The 14,116-nt window shown below is 44.8% G+C and overlaps 1 protein-coding gene and 1 pseudogene across 2 annotated transcripts; one reads left to right on the top strand and one right to left on the bottom strand.

Moving 5' to 3' along the window:
* Positions 1-231: 231 nt before the first annotated feature.
* Positions 232-2,136, bottom strand: LOC143902419 (uncharacterized; annotated as a pseudogene).
* A 1,883-nt stretch (positions 2,137-4,019) lies between these two features.
* Positions 4,020-7,214, top strand: LOC143902649 (uncharacterized). Of its 2 annotated transcripts, none has more exons than XM_077415742.1 (2): positions 4,020-4,143; positions 4,518-7,214. In XM_077415742.1, the coding sequence occupies exon 2, from the start codon at positions 4,628-4,630 to the stop codon at positions 6,215-6,217; it is 1,590 nt and encodes a 529-aa protein (XP_077271868.1). In that variant the 5' UTR covers positions 4,020-4,143; positions 4,518-4,627; the 3' UTR covers positions 6,218-7,214. The 2 variants fall into 2 exon arrangements, with proteins under 2 accessions (XP_077271868.1, XP_077271867.1); XM_077415741.1 differs by having other exon boundaries at positions 4,086-4,245.
* Positions 7,215-14,116: the final 6,902 nt, after the last annotated feature.

Raw genomic sequence — 14,116 nt, 5'->3', positions numbered from 1 at the left:
TACTACTATTGCTGTGTATGTGACAGGTTCTTTTTCAAACGTCGCTCAAAAAACCTGCGACGAGCACTACGAGGAGCTGGAAATTTTGTGAGGAGAATATATAAATCTGTTTTCTATTGCCGCTGAGCTAGTATGCACACTGGTGCAATAAGTTAGAGTGGGATAAGTATATTTTGTTTCACTCTAACTTACTGTACTAGTTCAGTAGTGCGGCAATAGAAAATAATAATAAGTCGTGAATCTGCAAAAGCGCGCCGAATAAACTGCAAGTATATTTTCAGTTTTGCAATTATTTTTAGAGAGTGAAAAGGTTGAAGAAGAACACAACGGCGATAATCCACATAAAAAACGATTGAATTTTGTGTACGATGTTGTACAATGTACAACGAAACGTGATGCCTCACGCATTCCGCGAATTTCTCGATGGCGACGTAAGTATTTTTATATCACATGGGCGTGGAAAGTGGCCCATTACGCGCGTGTCACGCGCACGTGTGATATAAAATAGAGTGTGTAACACGTGCGGGTTGAAAATTGGACACTCGTGCGGATGATCGCACTCGCCTTCGGCTCGTGCGTCCATAGGTCAACAAGGAAGTGATTCTGCTACGGTACGGAGTACGGTACGTACATCTTCAACAACAACTATACCTTTCGTTCTCACTCATCAAAGGTATTATAAGGACCAGTAAACCCGACATTTGCGAACGGAGCATGAAGGCACAGATGGTGTTTGCAATGGAGTTTGCAAAATAATTAGGTTCTATATATGGAGATGTATACGGACGATTACAATTATATTTATTTCATAAGGTAGTTACTTTACCAAGAAATCTTTTATCATAAGTAATTAACCAAAGAAACAAGACTATACAGGCAAACGGAGAAAAATTTAGCTAGCGCAGCAAAAAAAGAAAAATTTACTTAAGTAGATTTATTTATAGAGACGTTAACCTGTGCTGTCAAAGCAAACAATTCATCGTAACAAATCGCATTTCGCCTTTGCAATAAAATTATCGCTGGTAGAATGTTGGTATAAGAATAAAGGAAATTAAAAAAAATAGAGATATAGAGAAGAAACTAAATAAATTTGTTATTTACGAAAGCTCTCCTATTCCAACAAATAAAATTAACCTTCTTAACAAATATGTTTGCTGTCCGTATAATAATTAATTAACAAAACTTGCTATACGTAGCTACCCAGTGAGCCAAGAAACATTTCAACTACATTGTATTAATGTTAAAACGTTGCTGTAATGTATAGTTAAAATGTTTCTTGGTGTTTCTTGCTTATTGGGTAACTATTTATTATACCGACAAATCTTTTTTTCACAAACTATATAAATATTTATCTCTATAAGTACATACATTAATTTTTTTTTAACAAAAGATTTTAATTATTAATATTTTATATTCCAGCTGAAATTCTCGAGTCCTTGATGTGCCTTTAGGAGCAATAAAATACCTTTGAGATTGTATCGTCTCAGTATCGATTCCTGCGTTGAATCTCTTGGCTGACATAGCTTTGCGCGAAAACAATCTAGCAAGTCACGTAATTTGCAATGTCGTACCAAAATGTTGAAATACTTTAGGCACGTGCTCACGAAAGTTAAGACGAAAATTAACAGACCTTCCGTTAAATCCTCCACATCGATCGTTTCTCATACGTACAAGCTCGATTGTCTTAAATATCGTAAGTAATATAGTACAGCAGCAATGTTATACCTATTAAAATTATATAAAAGAGGAGAAGAATGTGCATTGCACATATTATAGTTTTTAAAAATTTTTATCACTTAATTAACGAGTACTATTTCCACATATAATTTTCAATTTTAATGTATTAACGATAAAATGTTATTTTTTTTATGCAACACGTGCATGGAAAGTGCCCCATTACGCACGCTACGCGTGCGTGATAGACCACTTTCCAGGCACTTGCAACATAAATTAGGGAGTGTTTAGTGTTGTTTTAATGGCAATATGTGATGCCAATTACTTATTCACCTTTGTCAATATTGGAGCCTATGGAAGACGATGGTGGTATTTTTAGAGAATGTCAGTTTGTGGCAAAAAATTTGAACAAAAAAAGCTGAATGTACCAAATGCAGAGACTATTTTTGAAAATGGCCCCATACTACCATATTGCCTCGTTGGAGATGAAGCATTCCCTTTGAAGGAATATTTGTTGCGAGCATATCCAGGAAGGGGCGGATTAAATAAAAAAAAAAATATATTTAATCAATAATCAGTAAAGTCAAAACTGCAGAAAAAATTGTGCAAGCCATTGTGTGCTTGCATAATTAGTTAAGAAAGCAAGACATAAACACTAATGAAAATATATCTGCAAGTATAATTGATCATGTAGATCATAATGATTTTTGTACTGCCTATCGTGAAATTCGTCGTACAGGATCATATATGAGTACTATAAATCAAGTATAGAAATAAGGGAAAAATTTTGTACATACTTTAATAATGAAGGATCTGTACCTTGGCAAAATGATTATATTTAAATATGTTTTTCAAAATATATATATATATACAAAAAATATGTAGCCTCGCATATATTCTTTATATATCTATATATTCACTGTTTATAAGTTTTTCAACATTAAAACGAAAGCATGTTGCACAGCTGGGTCAGATGATAAACTAGGATATCGTCGACACTCAGGACACCCATGTTCGTTGATGTAATCTGCACTTTCAAAGCACCGCGGGCACAGATTAAATCTGTGCTAGTATCCTTATAGCTTATAGCATAAGTTCACTGGCAGCCGTGGTGCGCGTGCACTGTCACTGTGCAGTGCGTGCACGGCGTGCAAGTGCAACGTGGTTCGTTAAATCGTTAAATGGAAACGTAGCCTAGCATGGTCGAGTATAGGTAATGCACGAGACGAAGACGAAAGAGTGCGTTCCGTTTGGGCGCTCACGCGCTGTAAAGCCCCTTGCACAATGCCAGGCAACAGGCAATAGGAACAAGGAATAGAAATCAGAAATCATGTATAAATGCAGAATAAACAGTGACACAGGCATGGCAATAGACACAGTTTCCGTCACGTTGGAAATTTTGTGCCTATTGCCTGTTGCCAACCAATCATAGCATTCGAACTTTTTAGGTTGTAATTAACGATTTTTTGGTTATTTCCTGTTCCTATTGCCTGTTGTCTGGCATTGTGCAAGGAGCTTAAGCTACTGTAAGCATTATTCTATCTTCGTTGCACATCGAATATCAAACAAAGATAGAGCGATGCTTAAGCCCGGTGTCCACGATGCAAGAACTTGGTCCAAGTTTTGGTTTAAGCCAATGAAGCTGCTACTTTTCTGTAAGAGCTGCAAGTTGATTGGCTTAAATCAAAACTTGGACACAGTTCTTGCATCGTGGACACCGGGCTTAAGCCAATGAAACTGCTGCTTTTCTGTAAGAGCTGCAAGTTGATTGGCTTAAACCAAAACTTGGACCAAGGGGTTCGATTCTGTATCTTGGAACGAGGTGAAAATTACAAAAGTGAGGAAACTCACTAGAGAATCTACAATTTCATTTGTCAAAATCTAGTAAATCTGTTCACTTTTGTAATTTTCACCTCGTCCCAAGATACAGAATCGACCCCAAGTTCTTGCATCGTGGACACCGGGCTTAAGCCTTGTGTGTACACGATACTAGAAATCGGTCCGAGTTTCGGTTTAAGCCAATCAACTTGCAGCTCTTACAGAAAAGCAGCAGTTTCATTGACCGCTATTACACGTCGGGTTTAATAACATTGGTAGTTCTTAGGCTGGCAAATCACAGCTATTCCCTTCTTCTGAAGATGAGTGTAATTGACTAGTCTAAGAACTACCGATGTTATTAAACCCGATTAACGGCGCCGTGTAAAGCCCGTGTCATACTACGTATCGCGGATCGTAATCTAGCCAATCTTAGACGAGTAGCTCATCTGTGATTGGCTGACAGCCGATCCGCGATCCGTAATCCCAATCCGATCCGTGTCCGCGATACGTAGTGTGACACGGGCTTTACAGCGCGTGAGCGCCCAAATGGAACGCACTCGAAAGTATCATACATACATACTTACATTTACATACATACATCCGACTGATCCGACCGACAACTTGGCCACCTAAAGTGACCTAAGCAATCACGTGAGTCACGTAACAAAGCTCATTGCCCACCTCTACGATCGCGATTCGCGATGGTCCCGTCCCGCGCGAGAGAGATGATGATGAAATGCGGTTGGACGGAAGGTATGGTGCGATTCTTTTCGGCCCGAACTTTGCGGCGCATTATCCCTTATCCCCACATGGCGGATGGACGATAACTCCCGAATGTTTTGTTCGCCTCTTCGCTGCATTCTCGATCACCACTCCCGTTCCCTTTTTTTTCATATCCTTGATTATTCACGACAGTTTTTAAATATCTTCTTAATTATTCATCTGGCTATCCGTGACGCACGGTAACGAGATGCAGAAACGAATTTAAAGATTTGTCTGTTAACTGTTTTTTTTCCGTAATACAGGAAAAGGACTCGGTAAGGATGAATGCGGCATAACGGAACCTGTAAAACTCGCGACAACTCAGAATAAAGCGGGTATAGGATACAGCGAGAACAATCCCTGGTGGGAAAAGATGTTTGACGACGCCATCAAAAATGTTAAGGTCACGTCGCACGGTGACGAGGTTTCTTTGTCTGTTGTCAGCGATACGGACGCTTCGCGCCTTGGAGGCGAATGCATGATCAGTGGGAGAAAATTTACACCTAGACGTTACACTAAGAACTGGAATGACTGGAAAACATTTGTAAAGTCAGAGGTCACAATCGATGACCAAAAGCTTACGCTTACGAACCCGTATAGCTGTGATACATTTACAAGGCCTATATTAATGAGGAAACCTCCTCTCGATCAGACAACTTCAATATGTTTCGGCGAAATGATGGACGAAACAACGGGACACAATCTTACGTCATCAGGTGGAAAATTGGAAAGGATCGCGGAACAGGATAGAATACTTTTAAATAAGTCTCTATCAGATACAACTCTGACCAGGGAGAACGACACGAGCTATAGGAAGACGAATGTAGAATCAGACGTGGAGGAGAAAGAGCATGAAGTAGATAGCATTGAAAGCATATTGCAATTTGATGGAAATTGGATGTCCGGCAAGTCCAGAACCAGAAAGAAGAAAGATAAAAAAAGAATTTATATGCTAGCGACACGACTAGGCGCTTGTAATTTAGAGAAAGAAAGGCATGACTTTCCGAAGATTAGGACGCTTTGCCAAAAGATGAAGAAAAACAAAGAGAAAAAAGTAGATAAAAGCACGCTGTTGACTTGTTTGGCGACGGATACATCAGGCCAGGTAACAATGTCTCAAAGTCCAGAAGTCCACGGTAATAAATCTCGGGTATCAAATTCATTTAAAGAAATTGATATTGAAGGAAATAGAAGGTCTAGAATGAATACATTAATTAATATATTACAAAGCGGAAAAAGTGTAAATGAGAAGGACAGCGTTGGGCATAAAATAGAATTAAGTCCGGAATTGACAAATAGTATCGAGGGAAACAAAGTGACAGATAAGCGATGTAAAGACTGCATAATCGATTTAGATGCAGAGAAGCAAGATTATGATCGATATTCGATGCGAAATTTAAGATGGGACGCTTTAAAACTAGATATTCCTGAAAACCATCCCGTTTTAAAACTCGGCGTGGTAAGTGAATTGCCAGGACTCCGTAAAGAGCTCCTTTATGCCGCAAAGGAATGCGGCATAACGGAACCTGTAAAACTCGCGACAGCTCAGAATAAAGAGGGTATAGGATACAGCGAGACCAATCCCTGGCGGGAAAAGATGTTTGACGATGCCATCAAAAATGTTAGGGTCACGTCGCGCGGTGACGAGGTTTCTTTGTCTCTTGGCAGTGATACTTGTTCACCTAGAATTTACAGAACTGAAGAATTTGAGAACTGGAAACATCCAGACCGGGAAGACCGTTTGAAATGCCAACTCATTAATAACCATAAATTAAAGAAAGAAAGTAAGAGACGGTGTAAGAAACGGTTGGGGGAAATTATCGCCTCAGTAGTAAGGCATGGACGTTTCAACCATCAGGTAAATTCTGTAATAAATGATTTAACGTCGTTCAGTCTTACCGAAGAGGTAAAGGCAGATACCATTAAAAAAAAACCCACTCAAACTCACCGCACATCTGTTTAAAAAAATAAAAAAAGGAAAACAAAAAATAAAATAAAATAATACTCGAATAATTAAGTAACTTTTTGTATGTATACTTTTGCTTTTATAATTTCAAGATATTTTTAACATATAAATTGCAAAAATGATGTGTAGAAATAACTTGACTGCCTTAAAAAAATGTCTAATAATAGTCTGTAAATTATACATAACTGATAAAAAATATGAATATGACTATTTAGCATTTATTCATTGAATTATTCGTTCGTTAATCATGCAATTCTAATAAAAATTGATCCGATTTTTATTTTTATAGTACATTCCGTGCTCCATTTTTAATCTTTTATTTTATATACATATAATACTGCAATGCTAGATGTATATACAAATTTTTTTTCTACTATAGGAATTTATTAAATTGCATTAATCATTATTTTCGATAATATTTTAGATGTGTATTTAGTTATACAAGTTTACAATTTATGTAAATTGTCTTATAATTCATGAAAAATAAATGTTAGCGGATCTGCGATTGCCTCTTCAATAATGGACAATATTTCATAAATATCATGTATAGTTAATATTAATTATAATTTCAACGTAAATAATGCACTATCTTTATCATGATATTTGTAATGGTTACATTCTGCAAATTCATGTACTTCATTCTGATCTAAAAAAATTAATATTAATTTTAAAATGTCTTGGACGGCCAAAATTTTGAAACGTCAAACAAAATCGGTAGTAACAGTTACAAGTTGAAGTTATAATGAAACATTTCGTTGCACAATTACAATTCACACATTAAATCGATATAAAAGTGTATTCGCGATGGTATGTATGTACATACGTCGTACTTGATTGTAAATTGTCAGTCGTAAAAAAAATGCATGTAAAACTCGGAAGTTTATATTATTAAGATTAGCGTTGTAAGCAAAGTTCCTATGTACGTAAAACGAATGCGCGTGCGTAAAACACTCATTTGATATATGTATTTTTAATAAATAATATTTGCATCAAAGTTCTTTTTGTTTTTTATTCGAAATGCAACATAACAATATTTACATTCATCTTATGCAGCAATCCCTGTTGTTACATTTAGTCAAACGTACGAATCGATGTCCTTTTTTAAAAGCGTTAGAAACGCAGAGATTGATACTAAACAGCGTATTGATACTATAATATGATATAAAATGATTTATCTAACTTTTATGTTTCATATACGACCGTCGAAATTGATGTATCCATGTATCTCCAAAAGGGAAAGAGGTGTATCTTTCGGCTGACTTTTATGTTTCACGTGAAGAGTGACGGAAGTTGTAAAATGATAGTATATTGTATTACATTTGTGTAATGTATTTTTCGCAAATATATATCAATAATTATATTACAGCTCGCCAACACTCGCGTTCAGATGTCGCATAGCACCGAATATTACGATGGCTTAGCAGAGACTAATGGTAAAAAAATTCAGCGTCACAGATCTATTGTTATAAAATGAAATAAATTTTCTAAGGCCACTAGGGTATTCCATAGAATCATTTCAAACGTTTTCACCCTAAGTTACGAACATCTCGTCGTCATGGATCATGGAATGCAATCTTGAAGCATACAACAGTGATTTTACTACCCCCGCAAACTCCTTCGCCATTTCAATTTCTTAATCATCCTGATGCAACATTAAACGATATACGCGGTGTATTACAAATTTCAAATTATACTTAAACTAAATTATAACAAGTTCCTACTCGAATTCGGATCAGAGATTCTAGCAAGTGTTAGGCTATATCGTCAAGCACTTAACAGCTATCTTAATAGTCTATCACTATCTTTTTATAGTATATTTTTTTTCTAATATCGCAGTGCGGCTTTAATAAACAAATTTTCAATCAATAAATAAATTTTATCATGGATTGCAAACTATACTGCGATCTAACATTTACGAATACTAATTTTTTTTTAAATTGGAACAAAAGCTTTGCCGCGCTACAATATCACTTGATGTTCGTTTATTTCGTTTTTGATAAATGCTCCGTTACATAATTGTTGGAATTGATTAAAACCAGTGTAATTTGTATACATATATCTGGAACTTGCTTTTGAAGAAAAATCAAATCCACAAACTGTAATAAAAAGTATATAAATATGCACATAAATATATAAAATTCATACGCAATTCCCGCGTTTTGCGGAAATAATACTAAAAAGCACACGCATACAAAATAGTTCAATTCAAATATACCAAAGTTGAATAAATGTTTTAGAGAAAAATTGGTTTTTATCTCTGCAAAACGCACATTTATATTCATATAATTTTATTAATGTAAAAATGTGTGGACTAAAAAACACGGAGACTCTTTTGTATCTTGAACATTGTTTCTTAAAGACACATAAAGAAAATATTTAATTATAAAATGTATTTTGAATAAACGTCATTCTTAACAAAGTCTTCCTGGGGAAATCTACACGAATGCAATGAATGCAATGACGCTAGGTTTTTGCAAAATTAACAAGTAAAAACAACATATCATAATTTTAAAGTATGATTATATTCTTTTTATTATCTAAAGTAAAAATGTAAAACGAATCATAATGAAATATAATTAACACAATACTTTTATACGTTACAAAACTTTTTATTGATATTAATTGGAATACCAATAAATTTAAAAGATCAACTTTATTTAAAAATACGAATGAGAGATGGAATCCTCAAATCAAGTCAATAGCACAAGTCATTATTTTGTTGTTTAAATAGAAAATAAATATTTACATTCTTATATTACTAAATTGAGGAAGCAATTTTTTCATACCTTATTTGTATGTGTGACGATACGCGTATTCGTCACTAGCACTACGGCCCTGGCGGCCACTAAGCACATGTTCAGCGTGCGCTCCTGGGCCCAAGCGGTGGGGCAACCGAGCGGTGGGGCAGCCCCAGTGGAGGGACAGCCCCCACCGACCGCACTCGGGGTATAAATAGGGGACTCGAGCCGACTCGAGTCACCAGTCCTGTCCGACTCCTGTTCCCGACACGACCTCTCTCCGAGACCGCTTCACCACGTTGGGCGCTCCCAACGACTTCCTCCGTACAGAGAACGGGTGCTCCCGTTCTCACCTGGGCGCTCCCAGGGTACGGGCCTCCCCAGCTGGGTGCTCCCGGTTGGCATTACCTGCCCTTTCCTGCCTCTGGGTCGGGCGCTCCCGACCCCCTCCGCCGTACGGAAGACGGGCGCTCCCGTCTTCAAGCCGGGCGCTCCCGGTGTACGGGCCGCTCAGTTGGGCGCCCCCGACTGAGCTCCTGACCGACCTGCCTACCCGCGAATCCGCAAGGCAGCCGTGCCTCCGTACTTGCCCGCGAATCCGCAAGGCAACCGTGCCTCCACGCCTGTCCGCGAGTCCGTCTCTGTCCGACCGCGCATCAACCCGGTACACGTACACTGCGGCTCAGCGGAGCGACACACACACACACACTGACACTCACGCCCTCCATCAAACTGTACTGTAAATAGTGTGAATAAATAGCTTTATGTGAAACTGACCAGTGTCTCCACGTTTTCTCACCCTGGCCTGGCGAGCGAATTCCGAGCGAGGAAAACGGCGAACGTTACATGGCGCCCGAACAGGGACCTGATCCGTGAGACACTGGTTCGTTCTCTCCGCCTAGCCCATGACGAGTTGGATCAATCGGCTATCAAAGGCCGAGGTAACGGCCGAGTTAGAGAGACTAGGGATCGACCCTAGCGGCACACTCGACACCCTCCGAGCCAGACTCCGTGATTTCGTGATCGCTAACCCGGAGTACGAATACCCCGCAAGGGAAGACGACCGAAAAATTACGATGGACGACGAGCGCCGGAACATAGACCCCACTACGCCCGACCCGGCCAAGGTCATGGATCAAATCCGGAAGTGGGGATGTCACTTCGACGGAAAAGACCCACTCGCGTTCCTAGAACGAGTGGAGGAATTACGCCAGGGATACGGATACTCCGGAGACCAGCTCCTGTTAGGGTTGCCGGAGCTACTGCAAGGAGACACACTCCTCTGGTACCGGAATAGCCGAGCGGTGTGGGACTCCTGGGACGATTTTCAAAGAGACTTCCGCAATCAGTTCTTGCCCCGGCGGTACCGCGCACAGTTGTCGCGAGAGATCCAGGGACGGTTTCAAAAGCCGGAAGAGCCTTTTCACAAGTACGCAACAGCGCTCCTTACGAGCATGCGACGAGCCGGAGGATATCCAGCGGACGACCAGCTCGAACGGCTGTATGATAATATGAGCCCCGGATATAAATACTACATCCGCCTGGATGACATTACCAGCCTGGGAGATCTGCACGCACGCGCCGCGGAATATGAAGCTATTGAAGAGCAAAACCGCGAGCGAAAATCAGAGCGCAGGACTCCGGCCACTACTCCGTCCGTTGCCAGTACGACGTATAACCGGGAGGAGTGCTGCTGGCGCTGTAAACAGCGCGGACACACCCGGTTGGACTGCAAACGGCCGGCCAAGAAGTTCTGTTCTCGATGCGGCAAGGACGGCGTCCTCACCCGCGATTGTCACCCGACGCCGGGAAACGCCGCACGGGCCGGGGGCGAAGCCGCCGCCACCCGGACCCCGCCACCGTCCGAGTAACGTACCAGCCGCGGCCACACATCTCCGTCCGCATACGACACCGCGCTATGCGGGCGTTGATCGATACTGGCTCGGAGGTATCCTTTATTAATACGGACACCGCCCGCTACGCGGAGAACCTCGGATTCCCGACCCGACAGGGGACAAGTTCCGTTCATCTGGCGGACGGAGGGTCCATCACAATACCCGGGACCATGACACTCCCGGTAAAGATTGGCCGGAAGGTGCTGGAGCACGACTTCCTGATTATGCCGTCTTTACAAAGCGCCGTGTTAATCGGCGTCGACCTATGGGCCCGAACCGGGATCGTGCTACGGGCAACCGCACAGCGCAAAGACGCACCGACCTCCGCATGCGGAGCCGTAGCCCAGGGACTGGCCTCCCGAACCCCCGACGAGGAACGCCGCTTCCGAGAGTTCCTGCTCACGGAACTCGCCCTATTCGAGGACATCCACGGCCCGACCGACCGGATCTCGCACCAGATCCGGGTTAAAACCGACCGACCCATTAAACAGCGGTACCGACCCAGGAATCCGGCCATGCAGGCAGTTATCGACCGGGAAGTGGAAAAGATGGAACGCGAAGGCGTGATCGAGCCTTCCCACGGAGCTTGGAGCTCGCCTATCGTGTTGGTCCGGAAGAAAGACGGGTCGTATCGGTTCTGTATCGACTTCCGGCAAGTAAACAAAGTCACGGAAAAGGACGCATACCCCCTGCCACAAGTGCAGGCCACTTTGGATAAACTGCGGGGAGCCCGATACCTATCAACGCTAGACCTGAAGAATGGGTACTGGCAGATACCGTTGGCGCCCGATAGCCGGCCAGTCACCGCCTTTACGGTCCCAGGAAAAGGCCTCATGCAATTCCGGGTAATGCCCTTCGGCCTACACTCCGCACCAGCTACCTTCCAACGACTACTAGACGAAATACTGGGGCCGGACCTAGCGCCACATGTCCTTGTTTATCTGGACGACATTATCGTGGTCAGCCGCACCTTTGAGGAACACCTCCGGCTTCTAAGCGAAGTGTTCCGCCGCCTCCGAGAAGCAAGACTCCGCCTGAACCCGGAAAAGTGCCATTTCTGCCGGGACCAACTCCGCTACTTAGGCCACATCGTGGACCGCTATGGCCTCCGCACCGACCCGGATAAGGTGAGCGCCGTGGCCCGATGGCCGGCTCCAACCACCGTACGTAAGGTACGACAGTTCTTGGGCATGGCCTCCTGGTACCGGCGATTCGTCGCAAATTTCTCGACGGTAGCCGCCCCGCTCACCCGCCTGACAAGGAAGGGAGTAAAGTGGACTTGGGGGCCAGACGAAGAGAGCGCCTTCGAACGACTGAAGGAGGCACTGACCTCCGCCCCCGTGCTGGCCTGCCCGGACTTCGATCGCCGGTTCGTGCTCCAGACGGACGCCAGCGCATACGGACTGGGAGCCGTGCTAACCCAGCACCAGGAGGACGGAGAGCGAGTGGTGGCGTATGCCAGCCGAACGCTCAACGGCGCGGAGAAGAACTATAGCGCCACCGAGCTAGAATGCCTCGCGATCGTATGGGGCATCCAGAAGATGCGGGGATACCTAGAGGGGTACTCCTTCACCGTGGTGACCGACCATCAGTCCCTCCGATGGCTGCAACGCCTGGAGGAACCCACCGGCCGGTTGGGCCGGTGGCTATTTGAACTGCAGCAGTACGATTTCGACGTACGCTACCGAAAGGGCAGCCTCAACAAGGTCGCCGACGCGCTCTCACGGCAACCGGAGGTATGCGAAGCTCAGGCCACCCCGAAGTGCCGATGGTACCAGCGAATCCTGACCGGAGCAAGGCAACGCCCCACCGAATTCCCAGATTACCGCATCCAGGACGGACGGCTGTTTCGCCACATCTTGCACGAGGTAGATTTTCGGGAGGTTGACCCAGCGGACCAATGGAAGCGCTGCATCCCGAAGGAGGAACGGGCAACGATCATGCGGAGGCACCATGAGGATCCCACGGCGGGACACTTCGGGGTCGCCAAGACCATCGCCCGCATGGCCCGTCTGTTCTATTGGCCAGGGATGTTCCAGGACATCACCCGCTACGTCCGACAGTGCCCGACTTGCCTGGCGCACAAGGCACCGACGACCAAACCAGCCGGGAACCTCCACACGGCACCTGTCACCCGGCCCTGGCAACAGGTGACCCTGGACTTGATCGGCCCGTTGCCGCGATCCACCCAGGGCCACGCCTGGCTGCTAGTCATGCAGGACCGGTTTACAAAGTGGGTCGAGCTTAAGCCCCTTCGTAGAGCTACCGCACCTGCCGTTACCAAGGCAATCCTCGACCGGATCATCTACCAGCACGGGTGCCCCGACCAGATCATCTCCGATAACGGGACCCAGCTGAAGTCGGAACAACTTGAGGGAGTCCTGCGGGCCTTCCGGATCGAGCATCGAACCACCCCCGTAAGGGCACCTCACTGCAACCCGGTCGAGCGTACCAATCGGACGCTGAAGACCATGGTCTCCCAATATGTCGGCAAAAACCACCGGCGTTGGGACGAGCATCTAGCCCCGCTGCAATTCGCCTACAACACCGCCCGACACGAAGCCACCGGGTACACGCCGGGGTACCTCAATCACGGTCGGGAGCTCGCCCTCCCACACCCGGAGGACCGTCGCCATGCGGCAAACCCGGCCCCGCACCAGACTCGGCGCCGGCTAGAGGAAGCCTACGAGGTAGTACGGGTCAACATGGCCCGAGCGTTTCAACGCCAGGAGGCCCACTACAACCTGCGGCGGCGGGATTGGAGACCCCGCGTCGGGGATCTCGTTTGGAAGAGGGAGTATCCACTCTCAAAGAAAGCTACGGGATTTAACGCCAAGTTGGCCCCCCGCTACACTGGACCCCTCGAGGTCAGAAAAATCATCTCGCCCGTTATAGTCGACTTACGCGACCCCCGGGGACGATGGCACCGACATGTGCACGTCCAAGATTTAAAGAACGCGCCGAAACCGCTCGCCTCGGGCACGGAGAGCTCTGGTCAGAATCGGGGTTACGATAGCGAAGGCGAAAGCGCCGCGTGTTTACAAATATAAAGTCACGAGAACCGCCGCCGGGCCGCCATTTTAATCGAGCCGGTACCGGTACGACCGACCAGACGCCTGCCAACCACCCGCGTACGGGCGAACCTGCGGCCCACGGAACGGCCACCAGGCACCAGCCGACCACCCGACCGGTCGCCCTCCGACCGCCGAGACGCACCGCGCCCGGGAAGGCACCACCAGGGCTCAGACCGGCCCTCCGACCAG

Source organism: Temnothorax americanus, unplaced genomic scaffold, assembly GCF_048541705.1.
Source record: "Temnothorax americanus isolate GAGA-0224 unplaced genomic scaffold, ASM4854170v1 Scaffold4, whole genome shotgun sequence".
Classification (NCBI taxonomy): domain Eukaryota; kingdom Metazoa; phylum Arthropoda; class Insecta; order Hymenoptera; family Formicidae; genus Temnothorax; species Temnothorax americanus.
The sequence above is the reverse complement of the archived record's forward strand: the minus strand, read 5'-3'. Positions and strand labels throughout refer to the sequence as shown.